The 18070-nt window shown below is 39.8% G+C and overlaps 1 protein-coding gene across 1 annotated transcript; it reads right to left on the bottom strand.

Moving 5' to 3' along the window:
* Positions 1-6311: 6311 nt before the first annotated feature.
* HNRNPU (heterogeneous nuclear ribonucleoprotein U (scaffold attachment factor A)) lies at positions 6312-15679 on the bottom strand. The gene is made up of 11 exons (XM_010004580.1): positions 15526-15679; positions 13900-13999; positions 12735-12847; positions 12078-12341; positions 11700-11819; positions 11068-11196; positions 10535-10703; positions 9758-9997; positions 9149-9351; positions 8003-8074; positions 6312-7596 (listed from the first exon to the last, which is right to left on the bottom strand). Exons 1-11 carry the CDS (start codon positions 15673-15675, stop codon positions 7543-7545), a joined length of 1614 nt encoding a protein of 537 aa, XP_010002882.1. The 5' UTR covers positions 15676-15679; the 3' UTR covers positions 6312-7542.
* Between the last annotated feature and the right edge of the window lie 2391 nt (positions 15680-18070).

Here is an 18070-nt window from a genome sequence, read left to right as displayed (position 1 = left end):
GAATGCCCCGAGAACTGCAAGGCTCTGAGAGAGCACAAACCACAGACCTGCATTAAATGCTCCTTGTACGGCAGCAATCCTGACAAAATTCAGAGGAGTTCAGTTACTGGTACATCAGCAACACCATCCGTCTACTGGTGACTGCCCCTGGGATGATCCACACTAACTGAAACACTGAAGATGCAGCCAGCATTCAAGGAGGAACCCATTCAGTCCCTGCTTTCCCCCACCAGCCTTTAGGTTGCTTTCAGCAGTGTAATTTTAAATGGTTTGTTATGGAACTACAGCAGGATACTTATACTTGGTACTTGCTGGATAATACACACTTCCAAGGCAGCAAGTATCTATAAAAGATCTATAAAAAATCATTCCTGAAAACCTCTCTTCGTTTTCTGTGCTAGAGGCTACTGAAAGAAGCCATTTGAGTCTTACTTCCCTTCCATGGGTGTTTCCTTAAAGGAAAAAATAAAAAAGGACTGGCTGACTGCCAAACTGTGGAGGCACATAATATCCTGGGGCTGTGCCAATGCGGCTGCTGAAGCAGTAGCAGCAGCCCCCTCCTGAGAACGTCCAGGAGCCACCAGGGAGATACTGGATTTTTGGAAGTGTCTGCCAGCCTCCCATTTTTCCTCAGAAGCAGATTGCGGAGTTTCTTCAATGTAGAGCAGGGCTGGGCTCAGACTGCTGCCCTGTGAACCGGAGTACTGGATCGCTGCAATTTTTTCCTCTTCCTTCTTTCTTTTGAAGAAAGCTCCACGAATGGGAGCCAGCCAGTCTTCTCGAGCACCGGCAGCCGGCGTGGCGCTCAGTGGCCCCTGCTCCATGCAGGAGATACTTCTCTTTTTAAAAAAGGGGCAGGCAAGTTCATACCAAAGCTGCGACTGAAGGAGTGGTCTAGAAACCAAATGCATTGTGTGACATTTAAGTGTTGCATTCTCTGATCTGTAAGTACTGAAATAGTTCCTGTTGTACTATCATGGCCACCTTCTCCAAGGTCTCTCAGAGCAAGCAGGGAGAATACTCAAGGCATTTAATTTACAAGTAATTTACATCTAATATTCCTTTTTGAGGTGCTTGGCTTACTATTTAATTTAATAAATTATGTTTCTTAAAAAACAATATTTATTATTACAGGGTAGCTTCTTGCATAATAGAGTGTACACTAGAGGCTGGGAAGCAGCTAGCTGAATAGCCACCCTGCTGAAAAGGGTAGGACTTCCAGTGGATGCCAAGTTGAATGTAAGCCAAGAGAGTGTTCTCACTGCAAATAAGGCAAACCACAGTCTGGGCTCCATCAGGAGGTACGTGGCCAACAAATCAAGGGATGCAGTTATCCACCAATATGTGACACTGCTGAGGCAGCATGCCCAATGTCAGTGTCCAGCTTTGGGCTCCTCGGTCAACAAGGATGCCAAAAAGAGGTAGAGGCTCCAGTGAAGGTCTCCTAAGGTGTTCAGGGAGCTCAAGTGCATGCCTTCTAGAAAAAAAGTGGAAGGAATTGGACTTTGAGAAGGGGCAAGCTGTGAGGTGACCTAATAAGCACCTAATATTACCTGCAGGACAGTTACAAAGATTGATTCAAAAGCCTCTGGATGCAGATGATGCAGCAGGGGCAATGGGCACAAACTCTAGCTTGGGAGCTTCAGGCCAGCCAGCAGAACAAACTTCTTTATTTTGAGGGCAGTGCAGCACTGAAATAGGTTGCCTAGAGAGGTCATGTAATTTCCACCCTTGCAGGTTTTTGAGCTTCAGCTGGACAAAGCTGTGGCTGACCCAAGTCTTGCAGCAAGTAGCAGGATGGATGACATCTCCAGAGGTCCTTGCAAACACTTCCATGATTCTGCGACCTACTGACAGACATGGAAAACCTGCAAAACCCACGGCAGAAAAAGCCCAGTGCGATGCAGAGACCACCTGCACAATAACGTCCCGTTTTGCTTCCAGGAGTTCATTCCCTCCCATGCAGTGCTCCCAGGCTGGGCTGGAGGCCCCCTCGCACCCCAGGTGCTCCGGCAGCAGCAGGGAGCATGAAGCAGAGAAGATAAGGTGTGCATACTCTGGAGGTGCCAGGTGTTGGGTACATAGCCCTGCTGCTTACAACCAGCACTCAGTGCTGCATGTGCACTCGCCTCTGCGAGCTCAGCTACTTCTGAATCATGTTTCTCTGTATGACGTGAGTGAACCCCAAGTGTCATTTCTTTCAGAAAAAAAATTACAGTAAATCCCTTCAATGAGGCTTACTCATTTCCTCTCCTCCATCTTCTACTACCTTCTTACCACAAAGACAAAAGTCCTTTTATAGTAGAAGGGTTTATCTTATCTACTTGTTCAACAGCCCCACAAAGCTGAAAGTTCAGCAGAGCCTGAATGTAGCTCTAGGCTACATCTGAAGAGATTACATGGAGACTGAAAAAGAGAGTTTAGTGCCTTGTAAACAATCACTGGTATTTTAAGCATGCATTTATGTCCAGAGAGCTCTTCAGTACTATTCTGGGCCTTTTTATTTTGCAACTCTTGGGCATCAGTGCCATTTCAGAACTCGTGCTCCATCAGTGCTCTTTGCCAAGCATAGGCCTCCTTACATCTAAGGTAAAAAAGCTAGAACTGGGGCGGAACCTCCAGAGCACAGAACGGCAGAAGTTAACATAGGCTAACATGGCCTAAACAAAGGCCACGCTCAGACCAGAAAACACATACTTGCACTTTTATGCATTACATCGGTTATCAGAGGTGTCCTAGTGAGCTGCCATCTGACCCTAGCTAAGGGAGAATTAACACTGAGAAAAACAAGTGCCCTTTGAATCCTTGTGTGCTAACCCTCCAGCAGATCCCTGGATCATGAGTGTGAATTGCATCTGCCCTTGACTACCAAGTCATAAGCTTTTTTTTGAGCATGAAGAACTCCTGAGGAAAAAATGGGATGAGCTGTCTTATTCATAGTTTTGATTTCAGTAACTTCTAGGACCAAAATTACTCTGCAAATCAAAAATTGCCTAGTAAACCAGAAAAAAAAAATTGCTCTAAAGTAGTATTTGTGTATCAAGTCACCCACATGAATAATTGTATTACTTGTTTTTTTACATTTGCCTTTGTTTTTTCCTCTTTCGATGTTGACAATGTGTTAAGCATTTAGCATATTCTTTAAGCTACAGCTGAGTTTATGTAGCAACTGATTCATTGCTGAATCTTCCTGCCGCTCCCAGTACTGAAAGACATACAAACTAAGGCAGGAGCCACATGCAGATCAGTTACTGGCCAAGTCCTGATTCCAGCTGAATCCCTGCAGCAGCTAGCTCTGGAGAGGCCTGCTGCACCCGAGGAGGCAGCTCCTGCCACGGCCATCAAGCAAAGGAGAAAAGCTGCACAAAGCTTGTCAGTAATGAGCTATTAAAATAGAGGCCTCCTTCCCCTTCCACCTACGTGGGCTGGCTTTTTCTAGGGCAGGGTGAACTGTGCATGAGAGAGACACTGCTCTGACTTCACCATGGCCTGTTTGCTAACTCTGGAGTTGCAAAGCTGCTCTTCTGAGTTTCCACTTCCCTCTCAGTGTATTTTTCTGACATCCTGGGATGTCCCCATCCTCCGCATTGCTTCAGGTTGATACAGCTCCAGCTGTACTTACTCTACTTACTCCTACCTTAATAGTTCACAGCTACAGTATATGCACACTTCTTTGCTTGGGGAAGAGTCCAGCCTATGGCAGCTAAACATCTGCAGAAGTATTCAAGGTACCTCGAATATCTCTAATTCAGTTTGATTTCTTGCAGCTGAGGTTGCACTTTTAGAAAGCACTGGACTGGTTTTCCAAAAGGTCATGAACAAGGAAACCCCTGAACCTTAAAAGATTAATCACCTGTTTCTATTACAAACATTGCTCAAGAGTATTGCAATAGATTAAAAAAGTAGTGGTTTATACCACTAAGACTTTTTTTATTATTTTTTTTTTAACACCAGTGGCATGGACTGCATGTGGCATTGCCAGAATGCTCTTTAAATTCATTCTGCTATCAGAAATATTGGGCAGAATTTCTAGAATGTCTTCAGTGATCAAGAATCACTCCCCAGTAGGCAGCACAAGGTACAGGTGTCACTTGCCTTGAGCTCCTACGCACCCATGACAGGAGTGCTGAGTACTCCCCATGAAGCAGGAGCAGTGCAGCGTGCTAGAAGGACCAGCTCACGACAGCAGAACTAGAGCTTGGGGACAGGGATCTCATTAGGCTCCCCAGGACAACAGCCAGGCCCTCATGTCCCACAGGCAAAAGCCCATTTGCTTTCAGAGCACCTAGGACACAGCCCGTGCCAACATCATGGTGCAACAGAGATGCACCTCCGTTTACATGGTGTGTATCCTAGCAACTGTTACTAACAAAGGAAGAAACACATTGGGAGAATTTTTTTAAGTAGGATCTTCCTCCTGAGATACTCAGCACAGACCTGCCTTCAGTCTGCAGCTCAGTACACATAGCCTCATCATGCAGTGTAGGGTGACTACAACCTGTTGTAAGATGAAAGATGTAAAGAGCTTCAGCAGCTGGGGCTGCAATACCACTGTTACTGCTGCCAGTAACTGCACACACGTATGCCACATTGCTACTGCTACCCAATCAGGCCCACAGCGCTCCAGGTTTGCACTCCATTAGAAAAAAAATACCTCAATTAGGGAAAAGCAAACCCTGCTCGTACTCCTTTAGAAAAAAACCCCAACTAAACACAAGCCCAGAACTCATGCTGTACGTCACTAGCATCTGCACCCACAGCACGAGCAGCGCAGCTGCTGCAATACGGGTACTTTTCCTCATGTAATCAAGTCCTCACAAGCTGTGAGAAGGTACTCAACCCGACAGATGGCTCAGCCCTCTCGCTGTGGTAACATAGAGCTGTGCTTGCCTCATGTTTCTGTAGCCATCAGCTAAGTTTTCTATTGCCCGTTTTAAACACAAACTGCAAATGTTTTAAGTGATTTTCTAGGTAATGGCTTTTCTATAAACTATTTTCACATGGCAAAATCAACACTTTCTCTAACAATAACCAGAGCTCAGATATACTGAGGGTGTCCCTCCCTTGCAAGTGGACCCAGACTGAACAAAAATAAAGCCTCACACAAGTGCTGGGCTCTGGTCTACTTGTGGTAGTAGGGAAATATTTACTCAGACTTCTGTATCCCCTCTCTGCACTGCAAGTGCCTCAGTGGTGCTTATCTTGAAGTGTTTCTGAATTCTGTACCTCAGAACTCAGGCAGCACATACACTGCTGATGGAAAGAGCTTTTTTTCATATGGGAGTATCTTAGTAGAAATATACTCCTCTCTCAAGTGTAATACCATTGAAGAACTTTTCTGATGTGAAGCTTTTTTTTTTTTAAACATCATACACTGAAGAATTGAAAACAAAACATCCCAGACTGTTGAATTAAAATACAAGCTTTACAACCACATAGTAAGAGTAGGCTCTTATATTTCAGTTTAAGACTATATAATTTTAGAGTACCAAAATAAGCAAAGGATCAGCACTCCATACAAAGTGTTAGTTCCTGTGAGGAGGGTAAAAGGGAGATGGACTTCTAATTACACTGAACTTTTTTTGCAAGTCTAAAGAAAATTCCATTTCAGTGAAACAGATTTGGGTTTAGGTTCCCCATGTTTCAAGTCCATTAAATAGTGTTTCTTTAAAGACAATTTACATTTTTCTCATTCAAGGTAAAGGGATGATTTAAAGCAATGCTAACAAGGAAGTGGTGCTGTTAATATTTAATGTCAATATGCAATGTCATCTGCTATAAAGGCTAGAAGAGCAACACAACTTTTATCTTTACTTCTGAAGACTATTAGATAATGACTAACATTTGAGAAAAGTTTCAAGCACTCTATGCTGACTCTAGGTCTAGGCAGCTGCTGCTAAGCCTCTGCTAGTCTCTACCCTGCTGTGAGGAACTCGAACCCCAACATACAGATGCTGGCAGTGACATGTTTTCACATGTATACCGCCAGTTTGATGAGTTATGTCTCCCCTGTCTTACAGCATTAAAATGCATGTAACTTATTAGCTAACATTGCCACTACAATTTTACAAAAGCATAAATCTAACAAAATAGCAGTTAAAACAAATTGAAGCTCTCTGCCCGGGATTAATTCTCCATAAGCCTCCTTCTGTCCCATTCCCTGCCCAGTTTCTTCCCCCTACTCCTTCCCTAATGTCTATTTTACAATAAATAGGTTAAGTGGATTAACATGATGCAAGCGCAACTCAAGACTTTTGCCCTATACATATAACCATGTTAAAACTGTGAGATTATACACGTGATATATCTCCAACAGAGCAACCACCAGTTTAGATTTTTAAAGAAACACAAGTATTTCAGCATGTACACAGTAATGAGTTTAAAACTGTCCAACACCATCGCTTTCATACATTCTCTTCCTCTTTATAACTTTAAAGGGATTTTAGACCTTGATGGCGACAATCCCAAAACAGGAGTAAAATGAATTTATTTTATTGCAAACAAATGTCTAGAGTTAATTTCTCCACCCATTTTCTTTAAAGAGAAAAGGAATCAGCAGGCTAAGGAGGTACACCCATTTGAGAATTGACATGATTAAAAATTAGATATAAAATGGGTGACTCACAGTTTCATTAGCTTACAAAATGGTGGAGTAACTACTACAAGCACACTAAGGTATACAGTATTTTGTGGGGAGTTATACAGACACACAGCTAACTTCATATAGATCCCATTAGACAACTGGATTTACAACAAGTTTTGTTTAATAAGAAATGGGCAAAGCCAGCCTCTTTTCAGAATCAAAATGCAGAACAAATGGAAAAGAAATTATGGTGGTGTACCTTCACAAGTTTGAGCCTCCACAAATAATGCAACCAAGTTTACAACTTTAAGAGCTTCTACATACACTCCACCTTCACTACTGAGCCCCAGGTTTCCTCTTTGCCCCCAATATCTTACCGAGTTCCCAACATTACAAAAAAAGTCCTAGTTATTGCCAGAAACTTTTGCCTCCCTCTCCTTCCCTCCCCACCCAGAAGCTTCATAGAGAGGATGGAGTGTAATATGGAGCTTTACATGATCTTATTAGTATTTACGAGGGCTACCAAGGAGCCTCCATATGAATCTGGTTGCTGACATTTCTATCGTATTGTGACATGACTCACGACTGTTTCTTAGAAATCGGGGGATGGGGAAAAAGGAGAAAATTCTTTAATAAAAAGACACCAGGTACAAAGCAACGTTTTACTTTTGTTGTGGTAAAAAAAAAGTCACATTTTACAGATAAAATGTAGAACCCTGAAATACTGACACATTCTCTTATCGTGCACAATGCTGAGGTTCTCTTACGAATCACTTTAAAACTGCAATTAAAAATGTACAAAAAAAGAAAAGAAAAAAATCAACCCACAAAGCTTCTAAAAAAGGAACCCGCAGGCACTTCCTCTTGTGGAATGTTTAAAAAGTTAGCCTACTAAAGAAAACAGTCGACTTCTTGTGAAGGTTTTGGAGAAATATGTATCAGTTCATTTATTTGGGTATTCAATAATATCCTTGGTGATAATGCTGACTCCATGGCTTCTGACCCCAGAATTGCTGCAATAAATGGATAAACAGTTAATTTAAACCTGTAATCACATAATGGTTATGTTTCTTACAAAAAAAAAGTTTAACAAACATCTAGTTCTCCTGAAACTCAAGATTAAAGTTCTCTCAAATAGCAGCACATGCCTAAACAACTGAAGGCAGTTGAGTTCACTTCACAGTAGTAACGTGAAGCCAAATACTACATGCCATTAAGACTGATCAACCACAGCTGGTATTTGATATATCAAGACCATCAAGCCAGATTAAGTTTTACACAGCATACTATTTATAGTGGTATTACCTAGCATTAAAGAGATTTTGCTACCAGTTTTGATTACAAATATAATTATTTCAGATGGCATTTTGAAACATTCAAGTTAACTATCAGTGAAAAGGTAAAGTTATTACTACTTACACCCTGCTGCCACTGGTTGTAGCCCTGAGATTGGTTTTTGTAGCCACGATTATTTCCCCTTCCTCTGAAGTTCTGCAAGAGAATAACAGTTTTTAACTACTTCATCTATACCAATCTTTCAGAGGTGTACAAATGCCAATCTTCCATTACAACCAAAACAACACATACCATAGAAAATCTTTCAAACACAGGCCTAGATAAAAAACAAAAAACAACAAATGGAAAACCTCCTGAAATGCACTATAATGCCAAAAGCATCCTTCTCCGAGCAACTGCTTCTTAAACAAGGGCCAAGAATTTCAGAATTAATAAACCAGCTCCAACTGTCATTGGCAGTGGTCTGGAAAGCTAGCTAATCCAGTTTTGAATCACCCTATTTCCAGCTGCTAAACTGCACCAGGACAACTAAAAATACAAGAGCTTGCCTATTTTTAGTTAGGAAAGGCTGTAGTTGCCACAAGGATGGGTTATCTGATCAGACAAAAGGATATGGGTCAGACAACTGAAAATAGAAGAGCTAGTCCATAAAACTTCAAATAAAGGTTACAGTAAAAAAAAAGTGACATTGATACAGTAGATAAAATACTGCATTTCCCCTGTTTGTCAGTATTAGACAAACCTGAGCCATGTTTACTAACTTGGGCTCCATCTGCTGGCTCTTCAGTAATCTATTATTATGTTTTCAAATACTTGCACTGATATTCCACCAGTTAAGACATAGGCTGGTATGCATTTAGTAGTTGTGTTTGATGCCAGACACCAAAACAAAGACAGAGACTCTCTGCAGAGCTATTTCCACGAGGTTCCCTAAATGCTTGATACACACTTGACCCTAAGGCCAAACAACAGCTATGATTATTTGGAGGGGAAAAAAATAAATTTTAAAAAATAAAAATCAAGCAAGCCTTCACACACGTCCTAAAAATTTAACAGAACCGAGGTACATTTTTAACAAGGAATCCTTACATCAGCATCAGAACTTCCCAGGCAACATTCAGAGCCCTGGGCAAACACACTAAACTACAAAGCCAGGCCTTTTCATGTGTAGTACCATAACCAAGTTTGTGGCAACTGACAGCCGCCAAACCTTTCAAACATCATACAAAGTACTATATTTCAACTAATAAACCCCCCCGAAAGCATCACCTGGTTGTAGTTTCCCCTGTTGGGCATTCCACCTCTGTTATAGTTTCCTCTGTTTGAGTAGCCACCTCTGCTTGGAAAGACAGGGCCACGAGGATATGGGTAGCCAATTGCACCACTGCTGCCACCACCGCCACCGCCACCTCCACCACCTCGCTGAGGCATGTTGCCTCCCCTCCTGTTGTATCCACCACGATTGCCAGGGACTGCAGGGAGAAAGTTATTACTTCGATCTAGTAATTTTTCAGTCCAAAGTACTTTTACATTATGTTCAAAATAATGACTGTATAGCAATAGGATGTCCAGATTCAGGTAAAAAATTTCAATGCGAAGTTAAGTCTTCTGGGCATGATGAAAAATGGCAATTTAACCATGCCCCCCTCCAACATAGAATACAATCTGGCACACAAGAAAACACCAAACATAACATAGGAACTCAAAGCTGTGCCTCAAACCACAAGAATAGTGTAATCCAGGATTTTGGCAATCCTCACTTTTTAAGTTGGAAAATTAACTTTGCACTAAGACATTCAAGTTACTGAAGTTTAAATCAAGGGTCCCACTACACAGTAACTGCAATCCAGATGCTACAAGCTTTTTTCTAAGGCTCACCTCCTCCCCTGAAGTTGCCCCGCATGTTGAATCCTCCACGACCCCTCTGACCCCTATTAAATTGATTTTTATTGCTCTTCTTGTTCTTCTTTGAGCCAGTGTTCTGCTTCTTTTCCGGTGGAAGAGCTTTCTTACTCTCTTCTTTATATTGTTCCAAAAGCTTCTGAGCTTCTTCTTTTTGCAACTCTACATAGATTATTTCATCAAAACATTCTGCTACCTCTGGCAGTGTGAAGTTCCCTATAATTGCAAAAACACTGAGTATTCAGCATGTACCTTCAGCTACAATCAAAGCTGTACATAATTTAACCACCTTTCTCCCATTCCTCCTCCCACCCCCTGCATTTCCTCAGCATAGGGACAAAATTACATAATTTGAGCATTTAAGAAATGTAACAGTGCCGAAAGAAACAAACAGGTCTTCATGGAGTTGCCAGTACTGTTCCAAACCTTGAAAACATTCTGCCTGTAACTTTTTTCTTTTATAAGCCTCCACTCAGAATACCAGTTTCTGCCAAGTATGTCACTTATATAGGGCACTTTATGCCAAGACAGCTTTGTGCATCTGCATGAAGCATATCAGCATAACTGAGTAGTGTTAAGGACTGCAGCAGAGGGAACACAATATAGTGTTGTCCTACAAGTTACAATAGTCTTCCAGTTTTGCTTAAGTACAACTGTTTAAGATAAAGTGATTTTTTTTAGACTTCACGTTTACTTAATCCGTTAAACAGATACTCAGCATCCTAAAACACAGTATAGGATTATGTTCCATGCCTTTCATTTTGAGAACTGCATGCTCTGGAAGATCTTTTCCCTCCACCTCTGCCTTCTTTTGTGTTCTTTGCTTGTAGTCTTCATCTTTTGGGCAAACAACAACTGCTTTGCGCTGGAAGCCTGCAAACAGGCACATTTTTCTCCTCTGCGCAGCTGCAGACACATTTGTCTGAAAAAAATGCAGTAACTTACTACACGTAGCTGTCATTGTAAGAGTTAAGGAAGTCAACTTATGGTGTATAGACTTCACCTCTACAAGAGCTTGCAATGAAGTTTACAAACAACTGGACATAAAGATGCTGCATAATGCAAAGTTACGAGCTCATATCTATGTGTTAGAACACTATTCCTCCCACATCCCATACATCCAGAGAATTTCAGATAAGCATTTGTAGTAATACTTCAACTTTGTGTCCCCTGAATGAGTAGTAAGTCAGTACATGAAACAATTACAATGTAACTTTAATCCCATTTAATTACTGCACTAAAGCCTATAACAGATTTCTTGAACCATTTTTCACTGAAGCTTCTACCTGATCCAAAATGAAATTCCGCTTCTTACGAGCTGCAATCTCAATGAACTTTCCAAGACACTGTGGAGCTCTCTGCAGCAGCGTGTTAAGTTTTCCAGTGTCTGCCATCTGCCGCTTAAAACCTGCAACCTATGGAGAGATTTCCCAGAGTTGAAGTAACCCTCATACATGTGGCTGACATTTTCCTTTGCTAAATGCTTTTGACCCCAATTCAAGGATTGTTCAGTTCAAGGCCGCAGCTACAAACTCATAGCTCAAAGTCCCAAAGTCTCCATAAGACAGCTTTATAAACAATTTAGGTGAAACCATACAGCTGAATCTAGGTACACTCATCACGTTCCAAATTCAAAGCTTAATGTTCTATTCTGAGAACAATGACAAAGAGAAATACTTAAAAACAGTCAACAACAGTTGACTATTTCTTATATAGTACCACAAAAACCTTCAGAATCCTGCTGTGCCATTTAGGAGTAGCAGCTTAGCAATATAAAAATCTTTAATGGTTACTAGCTAACCAGTAGCTGGTTTCTTTTAATCTCTTTGATACCAAAGAACCCTATGGCAGCTAAAGACCTTCAGTTTACAGCAAGGCATTAACATACCAACAGATAAAACATCATATAATCACTTACCATCATTTTGTCCATAATGGTATTTGTCCCGAGAATGTTGTACTTCCCAGGATTTGCTGCTGCATGTTTTGTAACCCATGTAGTCTTGCCAGCTCCAGGCAAGCCAATCATCATCACCACCTATGACGATAGTTTCTATACTTGATATACTAGTTCAAAGATTTTCTTTAATATGCAACTTAAACCAGCAAGCCTCATGGAAACTGAGTGGGGGGCACAGGGTGTCATGGGAGGGTGAGGTGGGGTGTGAAGTGTCATAGGATACCAAGTATTAAAGTCCTCAGTCAAAAAAGGTCAGAGAGTTGTATAACAGTCTGCTTAAACTCCATTTCCATTCATCTAACTCAACAACACTGGTATTATCAACAGTAAGCTTACCTCACAATCTTTCTTTTGCTCAGGTCCCTTTGGTCCACGGACCCTATCCTCCAGAGGGACCTTCTGGATGAAGGCATACTCTTCAGGTACAGGAAAGTAAGGTTCCTCCTTCTGACCAAAGTTGAACTCAACTGCACAGTTATGGCAGAGAACATGTGGGAAGAGTGGCCGCCCATCAAGAACTTCCTTACTTATTTTGAATGCAACACCAAGCTCTTGACCATTCTTGGAATATGAGAGTTCCACTTCATCACCGTCGAAATTCTGGTTTTCAGACGAAGGATTAGTTTGGATGAAATTACTCACCTCAATCTATATTCACTATATTGGCTATATTCACTCAACTTCTGTAACACTGTTGCATCATAAAATAATTACTTTAATGTTTCCTCTTAAAATGAGCTACTGTCAATTATCACCTCATTCAAGAACTGATTTTTTTAAAAGGCTTTAAAGACATTTGTCTGTGAATATGAAATCTTGACATGTTGGCAGCAGTCACTGTTGATTATACCTGGTATTTCTATGTCCTGCCTAGACTAAACACTATGCCTTGCTCCAAGTTTTTCTGTATTTGGTTTACTGCTTTTCACATCAAAGAAATCTAAAAATTCAAAGACCTTTTTCCTCAAAAGAAAACATTAAGTAAAAACTTACAGCAAAACATCCAATCACATCATTTTCATCAAACTTCTCACCAAAGTCTTCAGTCTCACAATTGCATGTCTTTATTCCTTTTAAAGAATACCCATAAGAAAATTCTTCTTCACCTGAAGAAATAATTTTGATTTATTAGAAATAGGCATTTTCACCTAACCATTCAGAAATACCATCACTTTACAACTACTTAAACTGTTCAGAACATGTTTTGTTTTTTTAAATTAATGCCAAACAAGCTATGACCCCCAGCTACAGCTTGTTCTTGTATTCAAGAATACACTTGAGATGGAATAGCAGTGGTCCCTCACCCATTTTAAAAGTGCTATGCTGCTGGTCCCAGATTCATGTTGACATAAAGCTGAACCCCCAGATAATGACATGACCAAGTATTTTTAAACTCTGAAGACCTGATTATGCACCCGTATACCTGAAATGTAGTTAGTCAGAAGGGCGTTCTGAACTGAGGTCTCCAGAAGCACTTACCCCTCCCCTTTTTAAAGGGAGTTTAGCAGACATTCAGCCTATACGACAGCTGAGGATGAAGCTGCAAGGAACAAGCTAACAGGAAGTGTCAAAGACAAGAACTCAGGTGGAACTGAAGTACTTAACTAGAAAGCTCCTGATGCTGCCAATTAATATGTTTCCCACAGAGATGTATCTCAGCAGCAGGTATTAAACATATGATCAGTTCCCATATAGATAATGAAATTTTTTCCTCCTAGCTACTTTCAGATATTTACATTTTTCCCCAAGTCAAAAGAAAAAAAAGAAAAAAAAGAAAAAAGTTATCTAAGAATTTTAGATCTCATACCATACCACCACACCCCACCATTTAGAAACAAAACCTTCTTCCTATTTAAGACACTACTGAAAAGCATAAATCCTGTCTGGTCTTCAATAATGTTCTCTACAACCCAAAAAAGACCACTGAAAGAATTAACTCTCAAATAATGTAATCCTTAGAATAATTAATGACCTTATTTGGTCCCAGTAATAAAACTTCTTGCACTATGTCCCGTGAACTCTTCAAGTTAAGACCGCTTTTCAGAACACAGGGACTACAATCACTAAGCTTTTCCCATCTGCTTAAGAAAAAATTACTCAAAACTTCAACCATGTAAATAATAAACAACATAAAAGTAATCAAATGTATATGTCTTACCAAGCAACATTCCACTTGTGTTCAGTGACCAGCCAACTCGCACTTCATGTATGTCAATATCTTTTGTATACAGGTGTTTAACAGGAATCTTTTCTGTAACCTATTTTTAAATTATTCATTAAAAGGTATGTAGCATTTATTAGACACCAACAGGATGGAAACACAAAGGTTAACATCTGGAACCTTTACACTTTGGTTACATCTTTCTTAAGTCTGAGTAATGACTTTCTGCAAAAATAAAACATGCTTAAGTATATGAAATCACAAGCCAGGCACTAAAACATTACATCTCCTGACTAAGCAATGAAGATGTAGATACCATATACCTTCAAAGCACTTACTCTGAGAAGTCCCTCCCAGTGACAAGAAGCCTTAATCCTTTTGATACTGTATTAAAACCAGAAACAAGATGTATATGTTTCGGTTGTGATTTGTTTTTTCTTAATAATCACCATAACGTTGGGATTAACAGTAAATTACTTCACCAACAGAATGCACTAATGGATTAAAAAACTGCTTTACATAGGATGGGGAAAATATTACACTCATGCCTTTCCACAGCAAGCAGACTTCCTGGCAAGTTGCCAGCTTGCCAACAACATAACCAGATTAAAATAAACACCTAAAAGCACTGGACTCTTTAGGCAAGCAGCTGTTTTCTAACGGCCTTTACAAATTTCACCAGACAGAAGTAAAAACTGATCAGTATCCTACCAGTTTCAACAACTAAGAAAGTCAGGTGACCAAGATTAAATTGATTTGAAAGTGAACCTGACAATAAATACTGACTCCAATTTAACTTCATTGACCTTCCAAAGTTATAGGTACCAACAGACACAGAAATCACTCAATGCAAGAGGATGGAGAATGGGATCACTACCTACTCCTCATGGTAGTGCTTAGTTTTCAAAGTACTAGAGGAAGAGAACAGAGTAAACATTTATATGCACAAGTACATTATATGCAAAGAAGCCTTTATCATCGCCAAGTCAAAAAAATAAATCAAACTTTGTGCCTCCAGTCACTTTATTGTCAACAAATTAAGAGAAATCCGCTTACTACAAGGCTGATTGCTCTTTGCCATTCTTACCTTCTAGAACTCTTTTGCTCTCAAAATGCAAGTACCTGCTGCACACACAAGTCAGAATTATTCAGGCTGGAAGCAACCCCCGGAGGTCATCTAGACCAAAGCCCTGCTTAAAGCAGGTCAAACTCAAAGATTAAGCAGGAACAGAAAAAAGGGCTTCTAGGATAATATATATCCCTTTTAAAAAGGAAGACAAGCTTTTTGTAATGTTCAGAAATACAAGCAAATTTCTGACTGGTGGGTACCAGTTCCTCAAATGCACTAGGTGCCAAATAAATTCTTGGATCAAAACTGAGACAACAAGTTACACATTCAGGGCAAATGCAAGCTGGTTTTTTTGTCGTTTTTAAATGGAACTTGTTATAAAAGATAAAGCAGTTTTGCAAATTGAACCATCTTCTATGAGGAATTATTTTACAAGCTCACAAGAGAAGGCCTTCTGAAACTTGTATTTGCCTGAACTAGTTTCCATTAAGAACCAAAAACCGTATTATATTTAGACATGAAAAAGCCTCCCATAAAACATCAGTTTAACTCACCTTCATCTCAAAGCAGACTTTGCCTTTAGAAACTCCATATGAAGCTCTTCCTCCAGCCCAAAGGAAAGCAAAGCTCTCCATGGTCAGAGAGGAAGCACTAAACCGGTCTCTTGAGATTTTAAAATGCAGGTCACAGTTATCTGTTAACATAGAAATCACTCTGTTTACTCTTACTACAAAATAAGGTAGCGTCTCATTTTATGCCTTCAAGGGGAGTTCAGCTTTCAAAGGTTATTTTCAATACAAACTGTCACCAAGTGCTCAGCTTCTTTCAGGAAAACAACTGAACACGTCTGGATAGAACTGCAGGCTGAAGCTTAGCCAACAATCAAGGTGCCATCTTCACTTGTCACCAAATTCTATTTTTCCATCTGCTTAAAAAATTTAATTTAAACTCATCTATTTTCACCTCTTTGGTGGTATTTCCATCAATACAGAGCAAAGGAATCTGCATCATGCTCTTTGCATTATTTGCTAGATACCTTTTTTTGAAGTCTTCTTACCATTCATGCCTAAAGCTAAGTGCAGCTGAGAAGAAAATAGAAACAGAAGTATTTGTCTTTAAGTACTGAAAGTAGCATTGTCTTCAGTTAATACAGTGAATTAGAAAGTCAACCAGATTAAGCCAATTTAAAAAAAAAGTCAGACAAATGCAGTTAGGTTAAGCATACAGAATGTGGTAAGTGAACCTACTTCACTTAAGTAATGCAATCTGCACTATGACTTCACCTAGCACTCTAAAAACTCAAGCGGAACCTTTGCTTTATGGACAACTTCAGAGCTGCAGCATCATGAAGTTTCAAATTAATCTTCTGGTAGATTTCAAAAAGACAATGCAAACTGGTAACATGAGGTACAGGATACTGGCACTTGAATTCTCCAGAGTGAGGAATTCATAGCATAAACTCCAAACCTACTTGACAGATACAAGAAAGGAACAAAAGTAGCAAGCAGCAAGTTGTTCTGCCCTGGTATAAAATTTGCATGCTGCCTGGGTACACCAAGATGCAGTCTTCCCTGTAAAACTGGTAACTTTCATGCATGTCTGTGTTTGCATAAAGCCATCCCAACTTGCAATACAATGTTTGTGATTCAGGCATACCTCCAACTTCCATTTTTTGCATGAAAACCACATAAAATCATACAGAAGAAACCTACCTGGGCAAAAAATGAGAGCAGAATGTGAAGCTAAAGCTTCCTTGTAAGAGACAGGTAATAAAATGCACTTAAGAGTGCTAAACCTCTTAAACGTCTGAATCATTATGATCCAGAAAAGAGTGCCAAGTTGTTACATAATTCAATCTTAAAGCCATGTTTGATTCTGATTTCCAAGCAATTTGCTGATACTCTAAATCAAAATTTTTTCAGGAACAAATCTTTCTATTAGAAAGAATAATAATGAAAAATAACTATTACTGAGTTACTAGGAAAATCAGAGGCTCCCACAAAGGCAGCTACTCACCAACTTAGCAGCTATAAACTTGAGACCTAGTCATCAAAACATCAAAGATGGCTTATTCAGCAATTTACGTGGCTGTAAACTAATAGATCCTTCCATTTAACAATATTTCTGGGGAAAAAAAAACACCTGGAAAGACTAGCATTTATGCCAGAAAATGCCAAAACTTAAGCTTTCCTTCTATGACACTTTAAGAATCCAACAAGTTCAAGCATCACTTATTCAAGGTTCTTAATACTGCACTAAGTCCTTATACTTACTCTCAAGAACAGAAATGTCAAGTTTGCCCCAGTCATGTTACCTCATAAACATAGTGACATTTAAAATTTGCCTAAAAAATCCCCACTGTTTGTAGGTACTTGCTAATGTCTACGTCCTTCTGACCAATTCTGTCTGTCATGCCATTTATGCAAATCATCCTCTGCCCAGAAAACCCCCAGGTTGGTTGAATGGGTCATTTTTCAGGAGGCCTCACCAGACTTTGTTAGATTTATCAGAAAATAAGAAAAAATATTTGAATGGTTGGTACATAAATAGGGCCTCAGCAAGTTACACAGACAGCTCATGTCACAAATTTTACTACTGTAACCACCTATACTATTGACTCTTCAAACTTTCTTCAGCAAAAAAAAAATAAAAAAAATCATGTGCTATACAACTAGTTTCTCAATCTGATTCTAGGATGTTCTTATGCTTACTAATACAGACTAAGTTGGCTGAGGACAGAGTATGTTGGTAAAGATTTCTTCAGAAAAATGTGTATCACAGATTTAACGGGAAAACCAAATTTATTAAAGACCCATGCACCCTTCTGTTCTTTTGTATACTGAGAATTGGTGGAAACAATTTCTGTGGGTTTTTTTAAGTTACTTGGCAATGACAGTCAAGCAATACATTCAACCCACATTTAAATATATGTGGTGTTAGGATTCAAAGCATGACACAGCATCTTTCCAGAGTAAAGGAAAGCATTTTTACTTACAAGTATCAAGGCAAACCACTGTGTCATCAAAATGTTCATCTTCTTCTTCAACAGGTGGTTGAGGGGACTTGGCCCTGAACAAAACAAAAAGATATTAAAGCTAC

Source organism: Chaetura pelagica, unplaced genomic scaffold (assembly GCF_000747805.2).
Source record: "Chaetura pelagica isolate M959 unplaced genomic scaffold, ChaPel_1.0 scaffold278, whole genome shotgun sequence".
NCBI lineage: Eukaryota > Metazoa > Chordata > Aves > Apodiformes > Apodidae > Chaetura > Chaetura pelagica.
The sequence above is the reverse complement of the archived record's forward strand: the minus strand, read 5'-3'. Positions and strand labels throughout refer to the sequence as shown.